General features: G+C 37.0%; 1 protein-coding gene across 1 annotated transcript; it reads left to right on the forward strand.

Moving 5' to 3' along the window:
* Window positions 1–1,238: 1,238 nt before the first annotated feature.
* LOC122081807 (nicotinate phosphoribosyltransferase 1-like) lies at window positions 1,239–24,317 on the forward strand. Its single transcript, XM_042649113.1, has 16 exons — window positions 1,239–1,430; window positions 2,458–2,890; window positions 4,176–4,323; window positions 5,776–5,895; window positions 6,075–6,209; window positions 6,288–6,349; window positions 10,637–10,712; window positions 13,574–13,675; window positions 15,950–16,066; window positions 17,145–17,203; window positions 19,765–19,939; window positions 21,324–21,458; window positions 21,534–21,632; window positions 22,870–22,978; window positions 23,683–23,795; window positions 23,885–24,317. The coding sequence occupies exons 2-16, from the start codon at window positions 2,736–2,738 to the stop codon at window positions 23,960–23,962; spliced, it is 1,683 nt and encodes a 560-aa protein (XP_042505047.1). The 5' UTR covers window positions 1,239–1,430; window positions 2,458–2,735; the 3' UTR covers window positions 23,963–24,317.
* The last annotated feature ends 324 nt before the right edge of the window (window positions 24,318–24,641 follow it).

Genomic DNA, 24,641 nt, shown 5'->3' on the forward strand with positions numbered 1-24,641 from the left:
GAGTAGAAGAAGATTGTTGATTCTACCAAAAAAAAAAAAAGAATTTGTTGACAAGTTCTTTTTGTTGATCAAGTCTATTGGAGGTATTTCTATCTGATCGAGATTGAAATTAAATCGATATCCACCTTGACCGATTTAGATCCCGATTCAGTCTACCCAAATCTTGCTTTGGGTTGAATCACATTGACACAAATAACAAAAAAAGATGGATGCTTGAGATATGCCCCGGCGGCCGTGAAGATTTAAAGGCGTTCCCAGCCTCCCCACACACTGGGCCCGCCTATCACTGCTTCTTTATTTTCTTTTGAAGCATGTGATTGGTCAGTTGGTCCTAAGTCCCAACCTCTAACAACAGGAAACATATGTGGTTGTTGGAGGATTAGAAGAAGGTGAGGGTGGAATTCGTTCCCAAAAGCTAAGAGCCACAGGGTCACAAGCAATCCAAAATCCTTTATTACCGAGGCCAGCGAGCAGCACCTTCTAACAATTCAAGGCCCCCCATTGTGTTTTTGGTAGCCAAAAGAAACATTAACGCCACATGAGTCAAAACCATTCATCATTTATATTCGATGAAGTGTCCGACCCACTTTAGAAATATTTTAAGAATACTATTTTGATGATTCGAGAAGGGTTTCAACTTTTTAGTTTGATAATGTTGGGATAAAGTTTTCTGTCCGTAAGAGGTCCAGCACCATAGAAACAGGGGTGCGCACTCCAGTGTGTGGGCATTGACGTAAGGGCTTTTCATGAACATAAAACATTTTCCTAATAACACATGATGAGGTTTTATGCTGAAAAATTAAAATGATTAACCATTTTCGGATTGCAAGCAATAGATTGATTGGATCATAGAAATCAATATGATACTGATATGATCAGTTTTTCAATCAATAAGTTTTCCCCTAATTTTCTTTCAACAATTTGGTCTTCTTATTACTTTACCCCTTGTCTATATTGTGGATCAGACCCTCTGCTATTCTTGTACGGCTAGGATGAAGTGGGAGTGGGTGGAGTATTTAAAACCGGTTTGGTAGAATAAACCAAACCCAAACCGATTGGTTTCCAGACCAAACCAAATCGGTTTTAGATGTCAAGTCGAACATCACAAAACCCTACTCACTGATCGAAATCGAACACAGATCCCTCGCACTCCCTGTTCTCTACTACCCAAATCACTGGAATCCTTCTCAGATCAGGAGAAATAGAAACCAGCCTCTTTTTGTATCCTGTCTCGCACTTTTTGTTCTCTCTGAACTCGCACTCTCTGATCTCTCTGAACTCACCCTCTCTATTCTCTCTGAACTCGCGCTGCTGAACTTGAAGTTCTTCATCTATTGCTTACCTGAACTAGCCAGAAACGCCTGACGTGGCTGCTATCTTTGATCTCTCGTGCTTGAAGCACGCTCTCCCGAAGCTCGTAAGCAAGCAAGGTATGGTTTATTTAGGGTTTGATAACATAACCCTAATGTAAAGCGCAACTAGATCAATCGTTTTTGTCTTGAGCAGAATAGATGGAACGCCCCAACTTGGACAGATCTGAGCTGAGAAGAAGACCCTAGTAAATCAGGTATTTACTTGGGGAGAGGTAACAAGGTTGTCCGAATGATTTGCAAGAGGGCGAGAGAGAGAGAGAGCGAGAAGAGAGCGTAAAAGAGGTTGCAGAGAACAGGGAGTGCGAGAGAGGAGAGCGCGAGAGAGGAGTTTGAAACTGATTTCGAAATCAAGATGTGTGTAGGGTTTTGTGTTACGTTCGACCTAACAAGAATAATCGGTTTGGTTTGGTCTGGAAACCAATTGGTTTGGGTTTGGTTTATTCTGCCAAAACCGTATTTAAATACTCCACCTCTCTCATTTCATCCTAGCCGTCCACGTCGTCGTGGCCACATGTTGCCTTCTGCACTTAGAATAGCACAACAATAACAAATCCAAAAATAACAGAGGATCTGGATCCATATATTGTCCACATATATGGTATCAATCAATATCAAGATCTAGTGATTTAATATTGGGCATAACTATTATTGACCTAGTTTAATACAGACGGACAGACCCCAAATCCAGCTAGTTTAATACAAACCCCCAAGGATACAACTCAAGTGTCTGGGATGTCAAGCAATTCGATTCTAAACTTTTTCGAGAAAAGTAGAGTTCTCTAATGACGATATTTGACTATTTCTCCTTACAATTTATGAAAAAAAAAAAAAAGGCAAGTCCCAAACCCTACATTGACTTGGCAAGACCCCAACCCATGATTGCCCTTTTCTGCATTGGAAAATAAAATAGTAACCAACGTATTTGATCTCTTAACACAGAGAATCAATTATTTGTATAATCATCTGATCTGATCGTATGAGTTAGTATTCAATATTTGTACTTTTTGTTTTCGAATAATATTTTTATCACTTTTTATGATGATAGAAAACAAAACAAGTGTTGAATGTTGATTTGTCCCATTAGGTGATCCTACGCGAATCCAATCTCAGCCCCAGAGCGCTCACGTATACAAACCGTAAATAGAGTGACCAAAGCCTCCCGTTCACCTTACGTCTTCGCATTTCGTGCTCCTCACTCTCGTCCTTTCTGCTTCGTCATTTGGAGGAAGAATATGGATAATAAAATAAAATTAAATTAAATTAAAATAGCCGCCGATAGGAAGACGTCGAACGTGAGCGAGAGAGAGAAGGGAGCGGCAGAGCAGAGGGGGGTGAGCGATTAGGAGGTTATTGCAGAAGAAGATGGAGGCGAAAGCGAATGGACCGAAGGAAGATCAATTGACTCCAAGTATCGATGGACCATCAAATCCAATGGTTACTCCTCTACTTACAGATCTTTATCAGTTCACTATGGCTTACGCTTACTGGAAAGCCGGAAAGCATCTCGAACGAGCTGTGTAAGTAAAGCTGCTTAATCAAATTCTAAATTCTTGAACGAGTTGTTTATATAGTTCCATAATTGAATTCCATTTCTATTTCTTACTATTCTTTCATATTAAGTTGTGATGGATTATCAGTTCTTAAAAATTCTTTTGCTTGATGGGGGAAGATGAACTTTTATTTCAGTTTTTCTTTTTTGCTAGGTATTGGAATCTTTTGTAAAAACGTATAGGTGTTCCTAGAAATACTTTGAGCTTTTCCAGTTCCGAACCTCTGTTTTGCTTGATATCTAATAAGAATCTCTTTAAGGTTGTGTATATGGTTTGATGATCCCTTTATGATTCTTGAACCCTCTCGCTTATGAAGCGGCTAACATACTAATGTAAAAGGGGTGCTCCTGTGGGATGTGCACACCTGCTTTGATTTCTTGACTACTAAATAATAAAATTACAAGTTTTTACAGAGTAGACATGAAAAAAATTTAGTACAAGTAATTAACTGGAAACTGCAAGCAGGGGAAGACACCAGCCTAGTTAGTTGGTGTTGCAACACAATTCAGGTTAGAGAAAGTTTAAGCAAAGAAAATCATATAACATAGGTAGTGTATGAAGGACCATATGGTATGGATTAAAATCTAGACTTACGTCTATTACCTGCCCTCTATAAATCTGGTATTGGGAATAAATGCATACCATAGGTTTCTTTCTTGCCTGTGTTTTAAGGAGTTTGATGGTTAGTTTCAGCTGGAAGTAATTCAGTCAAACATATCTACCAAGCCAAGTCAGTTGTTCACTTGTAGGTGCCAATTGGAGTGTCCTTTGATATTCTTCCCAACCCCACATTGGCTCAGGTTCAAAATTAATCTGTGTATTTCCAATCTTCAAGTTCATCCGTGGTTAACAGAATTTCTAACTTGCATCTATTATTCTGTGTTGGATTTCTAAAGTTATCACCATCTTTTTCTTCCGTAATTAATTGTCTCTTTATTTCCCTTTCATTCAATATTAGCTTTGATGTACAATGCATAAACAAAGGCTTTTGCTTATTTGATTTGGTAATCACTACCTTCAATGAATTTAGAGGTTGCTTTTTGCCATGATTCAATATAATCTCTTACCATTCTACAAGGTTGGGGGAGCGCTCTTTCCGTGAATGTCATTTGAATGCAATGAGTTTTCTTCCTTGGCTTCTCAGTTGTTGTGTTGTTGTTTCTGTAGTACCAAAGCTTCTATCTGTAAGGTTCAGTTATCTTACAATTCTCTGGATAGCTCTTTCGTTTTCCTAATATTCAATGTCTTCCAGGTTTGATTTATTCTTCAGGAAGAACCCCTTTGGAGGTGAATATACTATCTTTGCTGGTCTAGAAGAGTGCATTCGGTTCATTGCCAATTTCAAACTTTCAGAGGATGAGATTAACTTTATTCGTTCATCATTGCCACCTAATTGTGAGGTAAATTATTCTACAATTGAGTTTGTCATGTTCTATTTAAATAGATGTTGAAACCAGAAATGAGACATTCATTAATGTCATATAGGTGGAACAATCAAAGCCTAGTTGAATCTTCTCAACCATTTATCATTTTTATCGTTATTTAAGTTTATATAGGATTTAAATTGTAAAAATTACGAGACCACCTTTTTTACTTTTTGATAGTAAAGATTTTATTCAGAAGAGAAAAAATAAGTATACCAACCAAGGAGCATACTATTACACAAGAAGAGAAAAAATCCTGTGGGATTGGATATTAAAGAATTTCACCCAAATTCAATGATGGATATCTAACCACTTTGAAGTCCACAAAATTGGACCAGAATTATATTAAAAATGCTGTCCTCCACTACCATGTTGAAAGTACTGAACTGATCTTCAAAGATGACATATGGGTCTTCGTGAAAACCTTCAAATGTTTCAAATTGGCTGTTATCTTTTTCCTCTGAAGCTTTCCAAGCTGAGGGGAGTCATATGGCTGGATCCACAAGTCCACTAAATCTATAATGCACATTTAAAATGTTGGCTTAGTAGCCATTCTAAGAAAGCTGATATTGTAGAAGCTTTCTGTTAGATTTTCATTTAATTCAAATCAAGAATTGCTATGACTGTTTAGAATTTTGGCAAGGGAACGCTGCCCGCTCGCACCCTCCTCGCCCAGACACAGCTGAGCTTGAAAATACCCAGTGCACGTGGGGACAGCTGGGTCTTTTCACACCCAGTTGTGTCTAGGCTTGGGGAGCACTGGACGGACATGTTCCCTCTAGGGTATTATCTCTGGATTGTACTAAGGAACATAGAACTTTGTGACATTTCAAAAATGTTTCTTGTAACCACTTTAAATACCTACGTTGTTGTTTGTTTCGGTTTTCAGAAGTTAATGGAAAAAAGAATAATTCCCACCAATTTACTGTTTCTTTTGGGTGGTGAGTCTCCTTCTTACAGTAATGAGACTACCTACATTGTCTCCTCTGGAAAATTGTTGAGTTGAATCAATAACCAGGTGATAGGAATGAGATTCTCTCTCCATGTTTCTTATTTTCTATTTCCAAAACCTTCACTAGAAGTGCTTCTCTATGATGCACATTTACAATTTGTCACTTCCCTTTCAGTTGATAAATGTAGTAGTACATGAGAAATAGATTAGTGAAATGGAGATTTTCTGGTAACTAAATTTGCCGAATAGATTTGTTCTTTGCAACTAAGGCACATTTTGTAAATCATTTCTTATGTCGATAAAAATCAAACTCATTTCTTATAATACAAAAGTCTTAAGCGCTGATGGCTAGCCTTCTATTGTTACATTAAAGATAGTAGCAAACTGTGTTATGAGATGTACTTTCTCTGTAATCAAATTTGTGATTGCTATCTTTAGTTTGTGGTTAACCATCTCTACTTGTTGTTTCACTATAGGATGGATTTTTCGATTATCTTAGGGGAATTGACTGTTCTGATGTTGAAGTGTGTGCTATTCCTGAGGGATCAGTTGTTTTTCCAAAGATACCCTTACTGAGAATTGAGGGACCCGTTGCTGTAAGTGCTATCAGAGGAAGATTGCACCATTTATTGTTTGATTATAATTAAAGACAAAAAGGCATTGTGTTTACTGTGTAAATCAGCATTGAACTTTACTTAATCATGCTGATTCAGTGAAATGCATTATGATTTGGGTTCCATTAATTATGCTGAATGTTTTCTATTAAATGTTTCAGCTGGTTCAGCTTCTGGAAACTCCTTTTGTGAACCTTGTCAATTATGCTTCATTAGTTGCTACAAATGCTGCAAGACATCGATTTGTTGCTGGGAAGTCCAAAATGCTACTTGAGTTTGGGCTTCGCCGGGCACAGGTTGCCAACCTCCGTTTTCTTTGATCTGAAGTGCATCCCTGACTTTATGAGAAAAACTTACATTTCTTTCACATGTAGGGGCCTGATGGTGGAATAAGTGCTTCAAAGTATTGCTATATGGGTGGCTTCGATGCAACCAGGTTATTTTAATCAAGACATTGCTTTTTGTTTCTTGGACACTTGGAACTGTGTTTTCAGTTTATATTGGTAACATTGTTTCTTGGACACTTGGAACTGCATTTTCTGTTTATGTTGGCAACAATTCTAATTAAACTTCTTTGTCATAGTACTTTCTTTTGGATGCTTTCTCATTTGTAGTGTATAAGACATGGTAATTGCAGAATGCGTGAGAGGAGGTTATGTTGCATTTATGATTGAATATGGCTTCCTCCTTAATTGTGTTTCTTTTCTGATAATGCATTAGTAATTGGAGTCTATCTGCTTTCAGTGTTCTAAATTCAAGTCATTATTTTTTTTCCCTCTTTTTCCTGATGGTTTCTTCTATCACTTAAATTCAAACCCTTTAAACTTTTTCAGCAAGATACATAGACGTGTTTAGTGAGTTTAATTATAATTTAGATGAAAAACAAAGTTTTAGTGAAACTGCACTGGGCTAATGAAGTAAATGATTTTATTAAATTTTAAACTACGTGAAATCAATCAATAAAACAGTTACAGTCAAGTACCAGATTAGAGGTGCAATGTGGGTGGGACCAATCTAATTTTCCCCTTCTGGATTGGTTTTGCCAGCCATGGACTGATTTTGAATTGGGAAATGCTAGCCTGAGATTGTGCAGTGTTGGCTTAGGGTTGTTGCCTCGGCCTGCCCAGCCTGAGCCCAAGATCACTTATAGGTATGTAATATGTAGGACATATTTTGATATGGAAATCTCTTTAGGCAGTCCAGTCGAGATATTCTTATCTTGACGACCCAATATCTGCCACGTAGCAGCTTGGTTGTAGCTTAAATTTTGTGGACATCAGCATCTACCTATCAAGTAAGTTTCAGCACTGCACATTTTCCTACCTGGAGATATAAGCTTCCAAAACTGGTAAATAATTCAACTTTGGCTGAGAGGAATTATTGAAAATGCAATGGTAAAAGTACCAAAAATGGTGGGCCATATGGTTGAGATGAGATCCCAGATTTGACATGTGCCTAATCCATGGGGCGTACAACTTATCCAACTGTGTGTTCACATTGACTGTTCATGACTTCACGTGGCCTGGAATGGTTGGGCTGTGTAGATTGGCGTATCTTGATGGCCATTTTTTACATAATATATAATACATGCAAGGCACATATATGTGGTCCAGATAAGTATATTTTATAGTACATAAATAATTATGTATTAGATGGCTAGTCAATTGGATGGTTTAGTTGCTGAAGAAAGAATTGAGAAGGATAGAAGGGCTCAATCCATAAAGAATTGTGAGAATTCATTTACGTGTGCTATAATCCAAATGGCTGGGAGTATAGTTCTGTTGGCCACAAATTTGATTTCATTGAAGTGTGGAAGTATTGATTTATGGACTGTATGTGGCGTTCCAGTTACATTAGCTCCTAGTAGGCCAAGGGAAATCCTTCTTGGACTTTGAATAAATTAGAAAGGCCTAGTAGAATAGTAAACCCTGCTGGGAAACGTAGGAAACTCCCCCCCCCCCCCGGCAGGAAAAAAGGAAAAGAAAAACCCTCGTTAGAATTGTTACCATTCTGCCACTAAAGCTGATTGACCATCAATGAAACTAAACTTTCAAATAAATCTCTACATGTTTAACCAAATGAAAATTGTCTCGACTCATCATGCTATTTTTTCCTTATAAATATTTATTAAAAATGGAGCGACAGACCAATTGGAGAAAGATACCGTTGGCCTTTTTATAATATATGCATCCTTGACGTATTCATCAACCATACCAAAAGAGTAAAGTATGACTCTCTAAAAGAAAATTATGATTACATACTCAGAAAATTAGTAGTTTTTTTAGCCTTATAGGCCACCCTTTAGCTGGCCTAGAAACGTTATCAAATTCCGGTGAGTTCTTTCCTGCCAAAGAGTCCATAAGATGGGTTAGAATTAACTTACCCCAGAATTTGTCTCTTGGGACCTAGAGAACGGGTGTTGCATGATCTCGTAAGTTCCTCCAGATTCATTGTGCTTACCCAAACCATGCCCATTGGGTTAAGTATGCTCTGCCGCACCTTCCTCGAGTATGTAAATCTGAGAAAAAGGTGATAAACAGTACACCATTGCACAAATGGAAAGTATTTGGAATTGACATTCCCATCAAGTTATCTGTGGTAAGGATTTTTCTAAAAAGACACCACAGATTAGGACCTTTGAAGAGGCACTCCTATTGAAGATTTTAGAAACAGATTGAGAGATGGGTTGGTTTGTGAAGAAAGATTCTTTACAAACATAATTGTAAAAACACCTAAACTAAAGAACGGCTAGATTCTCTTGTCAAACTACCTTTGATATTTATTGACCCTGAAATAAATGTGGCATACTGCTAGCTCATTCCATTCCCAATTATTTAGATTTTTTCGTAGACTCAGATCCCTACTGTTTAGACTTTTCATAGTTGCGACCCAATGTACTATTATCTAAATTCTACTCCTGACATCAAAAGGCCAACCCATTGGTTCCATCTGTAACCCCATAAGATATACTGACAAAATGCCAGCATCCCCCACATGCTGAGTAGATGCAATAGCTTTATTTATTCTCTCTTCCTTTTCTACTCCTTGGATTCCCAATGGTTGCACAGTCTCCTAATAGACCCACTCATTATTAGTAATTGAGTAAGTGTTCAACCACTAGGAGTTCCTACAATGTTGATTATTCATTTTTCATAAAGTCCCAAATCCCAGTTCTTTCAATCCAATTACAGTTGACAAAAATGTAGCTTATCAAGGTCCATTGCTAAAAGTAGTTGATATGCAAAATCCAACCATTCACCTTTAAATTTAGTCATAAATTTTACGCTCATTAAATTAGAGGAGAAAAGTATCTTTACTGCATGGCTGAGTGCCTGAGTTTATGAAGTTGAAACTCTTTAGGTATCAATGGCATAGTCTCCATTTCTGAAATTTTACTTTGGTTACTTAGATAGATGGGAAAACTATTTATTTCAACATTAATTTAGTTCTTGAAGTTTCTATTTATTTTAGTTAATATTTTAAATATATCTTATGAAATTGTAGCATGCTTTAGTTCAGCTCAGCTATACATAATCCCAACTAAATGGGGTTGGCTATAGGAATCCTGGTATGCCATTCAACTTTGTACAGTCATAATTGTTGTTAATCCAAAGCCTTTCTCCCCACTCATCCACTAGTCATTTTTAGCCTCCTCCTTCTTTTAACTCCCTTCATCTACAGATTCTGTACTATAGTACTCCTTGGCAATGCAATCAATATTCATCATGGCGACTGCCCATATAATCTGAAATGACTTTCCTTGAAGTTATCACCTGTCGGAGCCACTCCTAAATTCTGTAACCAATCTTTATTGTTATTCTAATAAAATTTTCCATTTTTCTCCGAGACTTATGAGTTCCTCTGAATCTCTTCCATTTCTTGGACTAGCATCTTGTTAGAATTTTATGCTTTAGTGCTGACTGAAGTACTCGTCTTTTTATCTATGCCATCTTGTATTTGCATGATCATGGTTAAGGTTTCCCACACATTATTAATTAAAGTAATTAGAAATGATATTAATGTCAGAAAATGCTTAGGTGTGTCTATTCTTGGCAGTGGACATCATGCTTTGGGTTTTAGAGTGTTTTAAATGGCTGAAGAACGTAAGTACATGATTGGTAAGGCTTCAGTTGATATTGAAGTCAGCCCCATTATGGTTCCTGAAGTATCTGTTTCTGTGAAGCAAGACCTGTTGACTTTAATCCTCATGTTGAGGATGGAAGGTGCATACCTATAGGGGTGAATGGTGTATCTCCACTTAGTGGAAGGGTCGTTTTGGTTCATTTGCTGCCAATCTTGAGTTTGTGCCAAGGATTTCTTTGGGGTTTAGCTCTTCTTTAAGGTGACTTTTGCCTTCAAAGTTTTATGGCGCTTGTCATCTTTTCATGTGCCTCTCTCTCTCTCTCTCTCTGTGGGTGGGTGGGTTTCCTCTTCTCTTTTGTTGTTTTGTTTCTGTTAGGGCCTTCTAATTACATGCGTAGTCTTGTTGTAGTGTTGCTTCTATTCTCTTTTTATTTTCTGTCATGATAAAATTTATGCTTACTGATTAGGAAAGATTTCATCAATGCAAAGTGCAATTGAAAAGGTGATACTCATTAGGTGGCTTATATGGACATCTGTGATGAAAAACTTTTTTCACGATGGAACTTAATTGCAATTGTCATCAATGGCTTTCATTGTTGATTTTCTGTATTTATCTAATATCCGCATCTTTTGTTGTCAGCAATGTTGCTGCTGGAAGGTTGTTTGGCATACCGCTTCGCGGGACACATTCACATGCCTTTGTTAGCTCATTCATGGTTGGTAATTATGCTGGAAAATTCTTCGTCAGTAAGAATATGAAAGTTCCACTGTGTATTCTGTCCAAATCGTCATGATTGCTCTGATTTTATTTATTTATTTATTTATTATTATCTTTTTAATTTGTGTTGATAACTGTTCATTTTATGTTTCCACTTGCCCTATTATCGTACTTTGTTTTTATAAAGATTTCCAAAATTTCTACTTGTCATGGTTCACCTTTCATTTCATTACACACGAACTGAAATTGAAGACACAATTCATGAAATAGTAAATGAAAGGATACTGTCAACTGAAGAATTTTTACAAAAAAATCTAAATTACCTGGTTACAGCGAATCATCCAACCTGAGTGTGGCAAATATTTTTTCTTTTCTTTCATCCTCATTAAACTGCCGGGTAGAGGTGCAAGTGTACAACTCATAATTTGAAGTGTCTTGGTAACATATATCAAACCACACTGAAATTAGTGTCTTAAAGAGAAGCATAATAGTTACAAAACCATGGATGAAGTTATCTGCCAAATGGTGTGAGCAAGAGTCAGGAATCATTGCAGCCTGACTGATGTGTTGTAGTGTAGGGAAGATAGAATTATTAGGACACAAACCTAAAGACATAATCACAGTGAACCAACAGACACAATATGTGGACAGAATGTAAAAGAAAGCTGCCTAGTCGTGTGGCCCTGCACCTAGACATGGGCGCACAAAATTACCGCTCCACCACCCCCCAGGTGAAATAAAAAATTCCATTCATGTTGATGCCATTGTCCACTCTCTCACCAGTGTAGGGGCCACGCGACGAGGCAGCAATCTCTTGCCCATAAAAAAAATAGTTACTCTAAATCAAACCAATGGATGGTACTGAAATAACAGTTGATGGAAGGTCCTGTGGGGCTGGTTATGTGCTTAGAATTTCAGATTCATCCAATGGGGGAATTGGGAGAAACAGCCATTAACAGAGATTAGTAACTAAGGAGAATTGATCGAACTTTCAATCTGGTAGTCTGATGGGCTTCAGAGTTGGATCGAAGGGATTAGAGAGGGGGAGGAACAGCATATACAAATCTCAATATAATCTGACTGTTAGATTTCTGAAAGCAAAGACTGAAGATTAAAACAGGCTGCTGTCCAAAAACACCAATCGCAGACACCAACTGGACTAGAAAACTTCAGAACTGATTAGGGGCTTGTAGAGCAGTAACATCCAGTTAATCAAGCATTTGAAATAAGTTCTGAAATTACGTGATAAGTCACAAGAGCCACGAAAGTGAAAGGTGGTCGCTGGATTACCACTGGACAGAATAGCAGTTGAAGAACAAGAAAAAAAGAAGTTAAGGGAAAAGGTTGACCTTGTAGCACCATTGAAGAGCAAGGGAAGCTTCACCACAACCCTCTATAAAGGTTTCACCACCTATGGCTGCAACTAAATCACCATAGGAGCAAGAGCTTCATGGAAGACAAGGTTCTTCCTTTTGTCAAAATCATGGCTAACTTCTCACATTAATCTTTTAGTTATAATCTTCCAAAAATCATTACAAGAAAATAGAAAGTAATAAAAAGGAAAGGCAATAAAAAAGTATCACTGTTACTTGGCTTTTAAGCCACTAGCAATAGTCGTGATGGGCTTATATTAAAACGTAAAGAGGTGGGCCTGTAATGGGCTTAGGTGACATAACATGACTTAACCCATATGGGAACAAAACAACCTTATGAAAGTAATGACTTAAAAGCTCATCATGGGCTTATTTTTAGTGGCCAATCCGTTTGCTACCGTTCCACCTAAAAGCTCAAACTGTTAAGGAAGGGCAGTGTCATTGTATACATTAACACTCCCCAACACATGCATGCCAAAATCCCATGGTCCTTGCACGTGAAGCTCATGCGGCATTTCTTCCAGTGGCACCGAGGAAGAAGTGTTGGCTCTTTACCCGATTTTTGCACTTCCTAGGAGTCGAACACTTGACCTCCCTGCTCTGGTACTATGTTTGCTACTGTTTCACCAGAAGGCTCAAACTGTTGGGGAAGGCAGCATCAATGTATACATTAACACAATCGTGGGTCTAATTAGGGCTGTCCAATGGCACTTGTTTCTCCTTGAGTAAACCTTCAGCCCTGCATCACCGACCCTTTCAATCAATAATCAGAAACATAACAAAACCCCAAGGGGTTGCTTAGTTGGCAAAAACCAACACCTTAAAATTAAGAGGCCATGAGTTCAAATCTGCTTGGGGCCTAACTATCAAAAAAAAAAAAGAGAAGAAGAAGAAGAAACATGTCAGGTCTGGTCATTTATTTAGCATTGATGTGCTTTTGAGTTATATCATGTGCCCATGAGGTAAAGTTTTTTTGACCAACAGGGACATCAAGAATTTATACGAGCAAATATTTGCTTGGGGGTGTTGACGAAAGATTTGAAGAGTTAATGCTTTAACAGGAGATTTGGATAGACAGAAATCATTGAACAGGTTTCCTGTAGCCAACTGCAAATGTTAGGCACAGGGTATTGACTGATGATGAACTTGGCTTGATAGTGGTTTTTGTTTCCGAGACTTGTTGCTTTTGTATCAAGGCATTTGCACTTCTCCCCTTCTGTTCAAATCTCTGTTTCTCTTTACATATTTTACGTATTAATATTCTTACAGTCAGGAAGTAACCCTCACCTTACCCTTTTTTTTTTTTGACCTGTTAGTTGTTTCTTTGATTAAATATGGCTGTTGTCAAGAAATGCACTCTATTTTCCTTCACTATGCAGGATTATTTTTCTTACTCCTCTTTATACTATGGCATAGGTCTGGTAGCTATACCTTCCTATTGAGTGAACTAAAATGTAATGGGTCTAAGTTATCACCTACTGTGCAGAGTCTTGATGAGATTGTTGACAAATCAATCCGTAGTAGTGATGGCTCAAGTATTTGTGAAGATTTTGTTAGTCTGGTACAGACCTGGCTAAGTAAAATTCAGGTTGGTTTCTTATCAGGTTTATTCGATTTCTCTCTTTTTTTATTTATTTATTTGCTTCTTTAGTCTTATATATTCCGCAGTGAACCTTCCATCTGCTAACCTATTGTTATAGCGGCACTCTCTAACTTTGAGCTTGTTGATAAATCTAGGGTTTTGCTTTCTGAAAACCCTGTAAAGCTTGAAAAACTGAAGAGAAAAAGAGTCTCCCCTGCTGTATTATCTCAATAAACGTAAATCATGGTAGTTACAATGAGTGTACATTACACACACATGCATGCATGCGTATTTGACTCTCTAACCCTGTTCCTAACTGAAAATACTCAAAGTGCCCACACTTAAACAGGGGTGTACTTGTCTAGCTAACAAAATGACTTGAAGGAATAACTAAGGAAAGAAGCAACCTGTTTAACAATAAGTAGCAGGGGTAAATAATGGAAACACATAAAATAACAATCAATAATAAGAAATGACATATTCTGTCATGGAAAGGGACAAAAATATAGGTGTTTGGGCTGGAATAGAGGAAAATATGGCTCCTAATCAAGTGTGTTCAAGCTTGTTCTCCTCTCATTGAAACTAGTAGTCTGTTCCGGTTAGAAAATACAAAATGATACCAGGGAGAGCGAAATTAAGGAAGAGGGAAATGAAAGAGAGAATGAGTTTCAGATTTGCCGATTCAATCCATCTCTCCGATGTTACTCTCTGACACAATCTTTAGCTAGAAATGACAAAATTAAACCCAGCACTTCGTGAGCTGTTGTATTTTAATTCGTCAACTTTGAGCAGTTTCATTTACTTTCTAATAATTTTCGCTTATAGAATTCTATTCTATTTTCACTGCATTGGGATTATTTCATACTTGAGACAATTTGTGCAGATTTGCCAACAGCCACTAACACTCTTGTCAGACAGTGTTCTTGCCTCCATGTTGATAGATACGTAAATCTTTGCATATGATGTGTAATTTCATGATTGCAAGTAAAAATTGATATCTAAAACAGGTTTACAGAGGATAGGAGTGTTGGCTTCCTCTCATTGTGTTTATAAAATTATAATCAACTGCGTGACTTTTGAACTACTACTAATGAAGGTTTTCTCATTCACTAGAAAACACCTGGTTGCATACATGCAAAAGCAAGAACCGATATATTTTCTTAGGGGGGAAATAATATGCCTGAGTGTTCCCTATTGGAAAGGAAATGATGCAAATTTATTCCACTTCTGGTTGTATGAAATTTAAAACTATCTTATTGGTTGTGATAAAGTATTTGGCAATTTTTTTTTTCCGGGAAAATGCTAATGAAGAAACCTGAAATTTTTTGAAGACGGGTCAGAGTGGTTCTTGTGTCATTCAATTTCTGGCTTGAGGAAGTTGAAATCAGTCAAGTGAACATCCCAGTTGATTCCAAACTTCTCTCCAGGAAATAATTATTAGTTTACTATATCCAAGCCACACTTTGTGTCATGAATCTGCCACATGCATCCAGCCCGCATGTAGCCCGTTCATGCCTTATGGATGTGGTGAGTTTCAGTGCAACTGTCATTTGCCACATGGCAGAATTAAGCTTTAATAAATAGTTGAAAAGTCAACATCTTGAAAGAGCAGTCTGCCAGCTGATAATATGACTGAATAATAAAATGCATGGCGAGCCATATATATTATCTATTGGGCTAAAAAATTCACATTTATCCAATCCACAAGGTCAGTCCCTTTTCTGATGATCAGAATGCACACTATCATCTCTCCACTTGGTTCAAATCATCAGCCATGTAGCCAAGCTTGGCTATGTAAACTGGGGTGTTCACTCTCAATTTTTGACCAACAATTATGATAGGAAATCTTCACATTGGTAAAACCTTTCTCAACATCTACATATGGTAGAAAATGCTCACATAGAAAATTCTTGCTTTTTATGTGCGTGTGCATTTTTCTAGCCACTTCTGAATGTCATAGCATCTCATTTTTCAGTTTCTGTAGATAGCCATTGTACCAAGTCATATTGTTTTACCTGCATAGTCAATTCCAATGAAATTCAGTGGTGCTATCACAAACTGAAAATCCATACTTTTACTGAAATTCATTCACACTTCAAATTACAGCTTAATCTTCAATCAGTTTTATGTTTTGCATTAGCATTACAGCTTTTCTGAATATGAGTAATGGCTCCCTACTGCATATGTTGTTATGCTGCACATAATGTGTTTCTGTCTCCTTTTTTCTCACTCAATCCATTTAACTTCCTTTTAATTGATTTCTCTCTGCTTGCTTTTCAGGTGACACATTCATTGCATGGCATTTTTGGTGAGACAAATCAAAGCGAATTGGCAGCCTTCATCTCATATGCATTGGCATTCCCTACTAGCTTTCTAGCCCTTGTGGACACATATGATGTAAGCTAATTGGTCCAGACTGTATAAGATTACTAAATTACTTTTCAAGTTTCATATCTCATATATGAATTATGTATCAACTTCAACTTGTAATCGATCTTTTGGCAAGGTATAATTTGTTAGTTGACTGATTGTTGAGAATTGCACTTAAACTTTCTATTTCTTATGCTGATTCTAAGTTTTAGGTCATCATCTTGAAGCTTTAGGGGCACTGTCTAACTAAGTTATTGAATCTTTTGTTCCCCTTTTCTTTTGAGTTTTATCTGGGACCATAGTTTAAAAAACAAAGGGAACTGGCATTCAAACAAGAAAAACCAGAACCGCCCACCTCTGGTCAGTGTTTTTATTTTCATTAATTAATTAATTAATTAATTATTATTATTATTATTACAATAACATTTATCTAATATTTCTTCCTTTAGTCAAAACGTAGTTCTTTCGGAAACCAGTCTGAAACAGAAGTTACAGAACCGGGCAGCTTTTCAGATAGCCAGCCTGTCTGATAAGCTTCAAAGCTTCAAACTTATGGTCAAAATTCAGATCACTATTATTGTACTTGGTTGTGTAACTGACCATATTTTGTAATATTTTTTTGCATGAGTTGGGTAAAAAGCCATTTGGGTGATTTCCTGGAAACAGAAGTTTCCTTGAATTAACTCCAGTGTGGCAAAAGTTTGATAAGAGAATTTTCTTTATGGCATATTTTCTATATTTCCATGAATCTTAGTTGCTAGATTCATGATTCTTGAGAAATTATTCTTGATAAATGAAAATTTGTACAAGGTTCATGATAGAGATAGCATGACAATGTGATAGATGGAAATTTGTACAGTAGTCATGTTACCTACAATTAAATTTATACATGAATATCTTTTGAATCATTTGCTGTTTGTTCTCCTGCATATCAAGAATGCCAATTTTTATTAGGAGTTGCTCTCTCTCGTCGCTACCATTATGATGGTATTATGCTTGTCATTTGACTGACTGTCTTATTTGATCAGGTGCCATCTCTTTTTGTTGTTTTTAAACAGATTTTCAACAACTTAGTGTTGACATCTTCCTTTTTAGTATTTACCAGGTTATGAAGAGCGGTATTCCTAATTTCTGTGCAGTTGCTCTAGCACTTGCTGATTTGGGGTAAGTTTGGATATTGTTTACACTCTTTGGAATTTATTTTGCATAAAAATAATTTTTTTTTCTTCAATGGATATAGGATCTATTTGGATTCCTTTCTTTCATGTTATTGCTTCACTTATTCCTTTAGTAATAAGATTTTCCTTCTGGTTATAGTGTTTTTGCAAATGAATATAGCTTGTCTCTTCTGTAAGGGAAAAGTGCCATGTTTACATGGGACCCAGATTTTTCATGTGGGAGATGGGATTGGGCCCAACTTTTGTGGACAGGTAAACCCCTAGGTGTTGTATACAGTTAGTCAGTCCTTCCCTAAAAGTTTGAGCTTTTAGGTGAATTGATAGCGAACATGGTATCAGAGCAGGGAGTTCAATTGTTTGACTCCTGGGAAGTGCATCAAAAGAGTTTCTTCACTGTAGAAATAATATTTCCATCTCGCCTTAATGTCCTCATCCCTTCTTAGTACTTTATCATCTTCACTTTTAATACTTCTAACATGGTCAAAATCTTTACTCTTCCTTTCCCTGATTTTAGCTATCTTATAGATAGCTTCTTACCTCCTTTGTGCTCAGATTATTATAAAAATCGTCATATTCTTCACACTTGATGTTCCCACAATCTTCTGAGCTTCATTTCTGGCAAATTTATACCTTTTTAGATCCTCTACATCTTTAATTGTTTGCCATGTCTTAAAACTAGCTTTCTTAACCTTAATGGTTGCTTAAATCTCATCATCCCGTCTTCAAGTTTTCTAGAGGACTGATGTTTTTTCCTTTCGATTCACTTTTGATATCTTTAGCAACCTTCTTAATACAAAAAGCCATCTCATTCCACATTGTATTAGTGCCTCCATCAAAGTTTCAACTCTCTTTCTTGACGAATCTATCCATTCCTTTTAAGCTACACCACCTTATCCTAAGGTTAATAAGCTCACCTTTCTTATGATTTGGCGTAATGAGACACATATCCATGACCACTAACCTATGTTGTGTGGTTTTGCTCTCCCAGGTATAATCTTACAATCCTTACATAACAACCTATTGGACCTTTTAGTTAGAAAGATTTTATTTTGCTACTATGATGCCGACTTTAAAAGTAATTAAATGCTCCTCTCTCTTTTCAAAATATATATTTAAAACGGATAAATCGTGAACCACATCAAAATCTAAAGCTGAAGTTCCCTTGTCATTCCTCTCTCCGAAACTATATCCTCCATGTACATCTTCATAGGCTCTAGGATCTTTTCCAACATGTCCATTATAATCACCTCCTATAATAATATTTTCTCCTTGACTAAAACCTTGCACTAATATATCCATGTGTTCCCAAAATTGTAACTTACTACGCTCATCTACTCCTACTTGGGGTGTGTAAAATTATATTTACAACCTATTTCTCCAATACAAGTTTGATGGATATAATCCTACAGCAAAAAATTTTAACATCAACCACATCATTCTTTAAATCATTATCCACTAATATGCCCATTCCACTTCTATTACTTTTATCCCGTATACCAAAGGTTAAAATTGTCCGACTCCTTAGATTTTTTTACCCTTCCATCTAGTCTATTGAATATAAGCTATGTTAATCCTTCTTCTCCTCATAATTACATTGATCAATTCTAGACTCTTTACCTTTTATCAAAAAAAAAAAAATCTAGCCTCTTATCTATTAAAGATCCTTTCTTCCAAGATGCTAATCTAATCCTACGTTTTTGGACTAGCTTCTTTATCCTCACTCATCCATGGTGATAGAACCCTTGCATTCTTGTCACCGCATCTGGATGCCGACATGGTACGTAGCTTACAGAAGCCGCCTTAGCTAACCCTTGCTATCCACTACACCTAGGTCAAAGTGTAGTGTGTCGGTTACGAGGAACATCCAGCATAAAATAAAAAAATATAAGGTTCTAGGATCCATGAAAAAAGGTTTGCCTAAATTTTTTGTCTCCAGTTGCCAACTTGACTCACCAACCCTCCACCTTTATCCAGGCTTGGGACTGGCGGAAAAACACTGGATGAGTTGAAGCACTGGTGGAGTTAATTTGATAGGTTTTGGTTGGTTTTAAAAGGTGTCCTTTTGGTTGTATCTATAGGTCTTTTTTTCCTTGGTGTTGAGAGGTGGCTCAGTGTCTCCCGAATTTCTCCCTGTTGCCAGTTTCTGGGTTGTTTATATTTGTTGCTTTGGATGTTTTCTATATTTTGTGTCTGGGTTTCCCTTTGGGAGTTGCCTTCTGTCTCTTTGAGCATTGTTAAATATGTTCCTCTTGTGAAGAATCAAACTTTCTATAGTTTTCCACTTGCTGCAAATCAGTTTCTCTTGTAGCACATGCGTTTGCTGTTTAGTTAGTTTATAGGTGAGAGTTATGATCCTTGGAATCCTTCCACTTTAGGTTTGGTCTCTGAACTGTTTGTCCTTGTTTTGAAAATCATCACTTCATTTAGTGGATATGGTCCTGCCTGCCTTCTTTTGGTCCTTGATTTCTTTCTATCTGAGGACTTCCTACTTTAATAGCATTAGTTTCTTTTAATCTTTCCTGGTGGTTGAGTTTACATATTTTGCAGGTACAAAGCGGTTGGGATAAGATTGGATTCTGGTGACCTTGCATATTTGTCCAGTGTGTCAAGGAAGTTCTTCTGTGCCATTGAAAAGGAATTTGAAGTGCCTGGATTTGGAAAGATGAGTATTACCGCTAGCAATGATCTTAATGAGGAAACTTTAGACGCTTTGAACAAACAGGTGAACTTGAAATCGAGGATAGAGCAGAACAAAATATGTTTACCGTTTCATGTTGAATGCTTAGAAACTTCAAATTCTGTTTTTGGCATCTTGCTCATTTGCAAATTATTCACAGAATAATGTTCCTACAAAGTTTCCCATTACTCTTTTTCGAAGTCCATCTAGAATTGGTGATGCTTGGTCTGTCCAATGAGTTGATGTTTGGTTGGACTTGTAAAGGACTCATCACGGGAACTAGAATAGATGCTTCCAGTTGCATCTCTCTGGGATTCATTGAAGAGTTCTGTGGAAAAACTTCTGATAATATAAACTCCGGTGGAACTGTGGAAGTGGTAATAGCAGAAGTAGATGAATATTTTTTTTCTCCTAATGTTTCTGATAGTTACTCACAGTTCATGGCTGAGTACCAGAGTTGGTAAGGCAAGATGAGATGCACGAAAATTGGGGTGGGGTGTTTGGGGGAGATCAAGAGAATGGTTTGAAAAATAAAACTAAAATTCTATGTGATGAAACTGTTCTTTCTTCCTGATATTTATAGGGAAGGACCCAAACCATGTGCATGTCCAACTATGAATCAACAGTGATGATTTATTGGACTTTTACTTTATTCTTACTCTGTCCACCCTATAGAAGAATGCGAACACAATTTGTAAGTTCTAAAATAATTGAGAAGAATTAGTACTCACAGGTCACACCACTACAAGTGCATTAGAAACTTGAGGAAGATCCCAAAGTTTGATGTTACAAGAGCACTGGATCCTTCACTAGGCTATCATCAATAATGTAATTGTGTCTTGCTTCTATTCCACCACACTGCCATCAGAATTAATTTGATGGGAATCAGTCAAATCAACGCTAAGTTTACTTCCCTAGACTTAAGCAAGTTCCATCAGTGGGCTTCATGCAATTTCCCATGGATCCCAAACATTGCATCTAAATCTTTCAGTTTCCCCTGATTTATGATGCTGGGAATTCAGGATTTTGAATTTCTTCCAATCCATTTCCCCGAACCAAACCCTAAATTAAACTTTTGAATCACCTCTTGCATGTTTTTTGGTTTGAAGGATGTTTTATTCACAACTATCTGGCTGCACGAAAGCTTTTATGATTGTATATATGATCAATGTGAATTACGATACTATGGTACGCCACTAGATGTTACAGGACAAATAACTATGATGGAGAGATTATCAAGGCCATTCTGGTTGCAAAATCTTCCCCTTGAATTTTCTCAGAAAAAAATATTGTTGGAAATATTTATTCCTATTCAGATAAACTTTGCCGTATTTTCACATTCTGTAATACAGGATGAAAGTTTAAAGAAAAATAAAAATATATCTTAATTTCTGTACAGTCACATTTAAATGACTTTTTCTCTTCACAGGGACATGAGGTTGATGCATTTGGAATAGGCACCTATCTCGTTACATGCTATGCTCAAGCAGCTCTAGGTTGTGTTTTCAAATTGGTTGAGATAAATAATCAACCTCGCATAAAACTTTCTGAAGATGTATCAAAGGTTTGACCGGGATGTTTAGCAGTCTCAATAGCATTCCTTTGTTTCCTCGGGGTTTATTGTTATTTTTTCTTCTAGGTCTCGATACCATGCAAAAAACGATGTTATAGATTGTATGGGAAAGAAGGGTACCCCTTGGTGGACATAATGACAGGGGAAAATGAACCGCCTCCAAAGGTATGCTATCAACTTATCATCTTATGATTATTCTGCAGTAAATTTGGAAAGTTTTGTTGCAAAATATGTATAAGCTTCTCAACCATATTCTTTATTTGACCAACTATTTGAAATATTGAGCACAGAATAGGTTTTAGTTTGTCATAATAGTGATATAATCCAGAGGTTCACTATGATATTCCTTGCTTGACAAGATATTTGTGATTTCGCATGAAATCTCTTGGGTATGTTTCTTTAGTATTGTTAAAGATTATCACCTTTATAACCCAAAGCAACTGCTTAAAGGATTTCCATGATGTCACATGGGTTTTCAGTTGCAGACATCCTCCACTTTGCAATTTGTAAGTGGATCCTAATGGAATGCGTGTTCATTCATGTAAAGGCTAATGAAATATTTTTATTCTTCTGAACTTGTATCGACTCATGGACTTCAGTGATAACTTTGGCATCTTAATGCAATGTGCTGCCCTCAAATACTCATTTACTCCAAGGAGCAAGATATATTGGACAATACATCTTGTAACCTCTACTTGCTACTCAAAAACTGTCAAAGCTGATGGTGGGAAGTGCATCTCTCCCTCCACCTCATTGGTTTGAATTTTGAAATAAGCAGGTGTGTCTTACTGTATTAGCATCCAAGAAACAAATATCAAGTTCTGATAAGTGATAACCAGAAGGAGAGAAGGATCAGATTTGGTCAGTGAAGTATTCTGCTGGATGGGACCCATCTCAAGAAGAAAATTGTGCTTCTGTTTAAGCTCCTAAGAGCAAGGGAAGGCCTATGTTCCACACTTGTTCTGTCTTGGTGCTTGTTTTTCAGGAAAAAAAAGAGGCTATAAAAGTTGTAACGATTACCGCTGCAAGTGATTGAGCACTTATGACATAGTGGTACTGGATTCAAGTTCATCTTTTCTAACCATCATATTCTGGCTCTCTTACAGAGAGCATAAGAATACAGACTGGACAGAGACTACCAGAACTAATATCTTTAAATAACTAGATGTTGAGGAGACTATTCTTTATAGAAAATTCTTCCAACCGTTTGTTAAGGACTTGTACATATTTTTTTCTTTAGAAACTGTTTTGGAAATTTATGCTGTTTGACTGTGTCCTATCAATAACCAGTGATTTCTGCATTGTCTACATATATGTATTGATGTGATATGTGCTCCCTTAATTGTATTGTCATTTGAGTGAAAATGTTGTATTATTATTGTATTCCATGTTCAACATGCAGGCAGCAGAACGGATTCTCTGTCGGCACCCTTTCAATGAATCTAAGAGGGCATATGTTGTTCCACAGCAGGTTGAGGAACTACTTAGTTGCTACTGGCCTGGAGGTTCAGGTGTGAGAATGTTAAACAGCTAATTGTTGGTCATTATATTTTGAAATTTCCAAAATTCTATCCTGATGGCATTGTATGAATTATTTTATAGATATAAATGAAGGAAGGGTACAATTGTGCTTATGGAAACCTTGCTATGATTGTCCTGTTAAAATGAGAAGGATAACCTCCCTTGGTTTGAAAACTTTGGACTTCTTTGGTAGGAAAAGACGAATTCCAAAGATGTCCAGGCAGCAGCTCTAATTCAAAAACTGGCTTCGACTGGCCTAAACTGGAAAATCATGTAAAAACAAAAACAAGGCGGGAGTGCCATCAACCTACATAATTCAAGGGACAATCTTTTTTATTTCACCTTTGCAAGCCGTATATTGGACTTGTTTGATACAGTTAAGATACTCAGAACACTTGGTAGACTTGTGTTTAAATTGTGATGATGGAACTTTAATGTTCTACAAGTCCCTCCCTGTTTCACTGTTTAGATGATGTAATTTTTATCCTATGAAACTGTTTGAGCTTCAAATCCATGTTATAGTTGTTTTGCTGCAATAAAACTGTTTGAACATATGCAATCTTGAGAAAGAAAAGAATCTTTGATACCCTTCCATCAGTGGTATGTTTAGAATCATCTAGCCTGGCGATGTGGACTTCTTTTTTTTTTTGTGGGTTGCTTACAACATCGAAACTTGGCTTTTTTCTGCTTGAAGGTAAAACAAGAGAAGAGTTACCACCTCTTAAGAAGATAAGGGATCGTTGCATGCGACAGCTCGATCAAATGCGACCAGATCACATGAGGCGATTGAACCCAACACCTTACAAGGTTCTGCAGATATCTTCTTTTTATCTGAGATCAGCATTCTCTCAAAGCTAATTTTCACTTACAAGGGAAAAATCTTTCATTTTGGGCAGGTGAGTGTAAGTGCAAAGCTGTATGATTTCATTCATTTCCTTTGGCTCAATGAGGCACCTGTTGGGGAGTTGCAGTGAAGAGGAATGGGCAGAGTAATGCTTGAAGCATCATTGCCATGTGATGAGCAAACAAATTTAGTGAGCTTCCTTGAAGAGTCAATACTTCAAATCTTAATGTCATGCAATGTCCACCCTTGGAACAAACGAGTGTGATTATAATGAGTAATTTATTAACGGTCCATGCGATTGTTTGTCCCTCAATTTTCTCATCCAGGGAGGATGGTTGTTTTATAAGTTAATGAGCCAGTTGTAAACTGAACAAAGACCCTGTATTTCATGCCGAATCAGACTATGAACACAAGGGTGTGAACCCTGATTGGAGTTGTGAGCACAGATTATTACGTAGTAAAATAATACGTTGGAATGCTGGGTAGGATATTGAGCACTGATTTGGCTATTACCTATGTTTATTGTTGTTATGCGTTTGGAGAAGGGATTGTAGATGAGGCCACGGGTAGTCCATTAATGGCATTCTTCTTATCTCAAACTCATAGTTAGAGAGCCTAGTTTGGAATTTTTTGCCAGGAAGCGAGTTTCTTTCGCCCTGTGCGACTGACGGAATCTCATTTTAGGGATGCATCTATAACGAAGCCCCTCCTACATGACTTCATTTTATTTCAACTAGGCATGGGTGTCATTCTGAGAAATTATGCACTTCGTTTTGTCCACACTACTTTGGTGTTTCGGTCGAAGATCA

This window comes from Macadamia integrifolia, chromosome 6 (genome assembly GCF_013358625.1).
Source record: "Macadamia integrifolia cultivar HAES 741 chromosome 6, SCU_Mint_v3, whole genome shotgun sequence".
In the NCBI taxonomy this organism is placed as follows: Eukaryota; Viridiplantae; Streptophyta; class Magnoliopsida; order Proteales; family Proteaceae; genus Macadamia; species Macadamia integrifolia.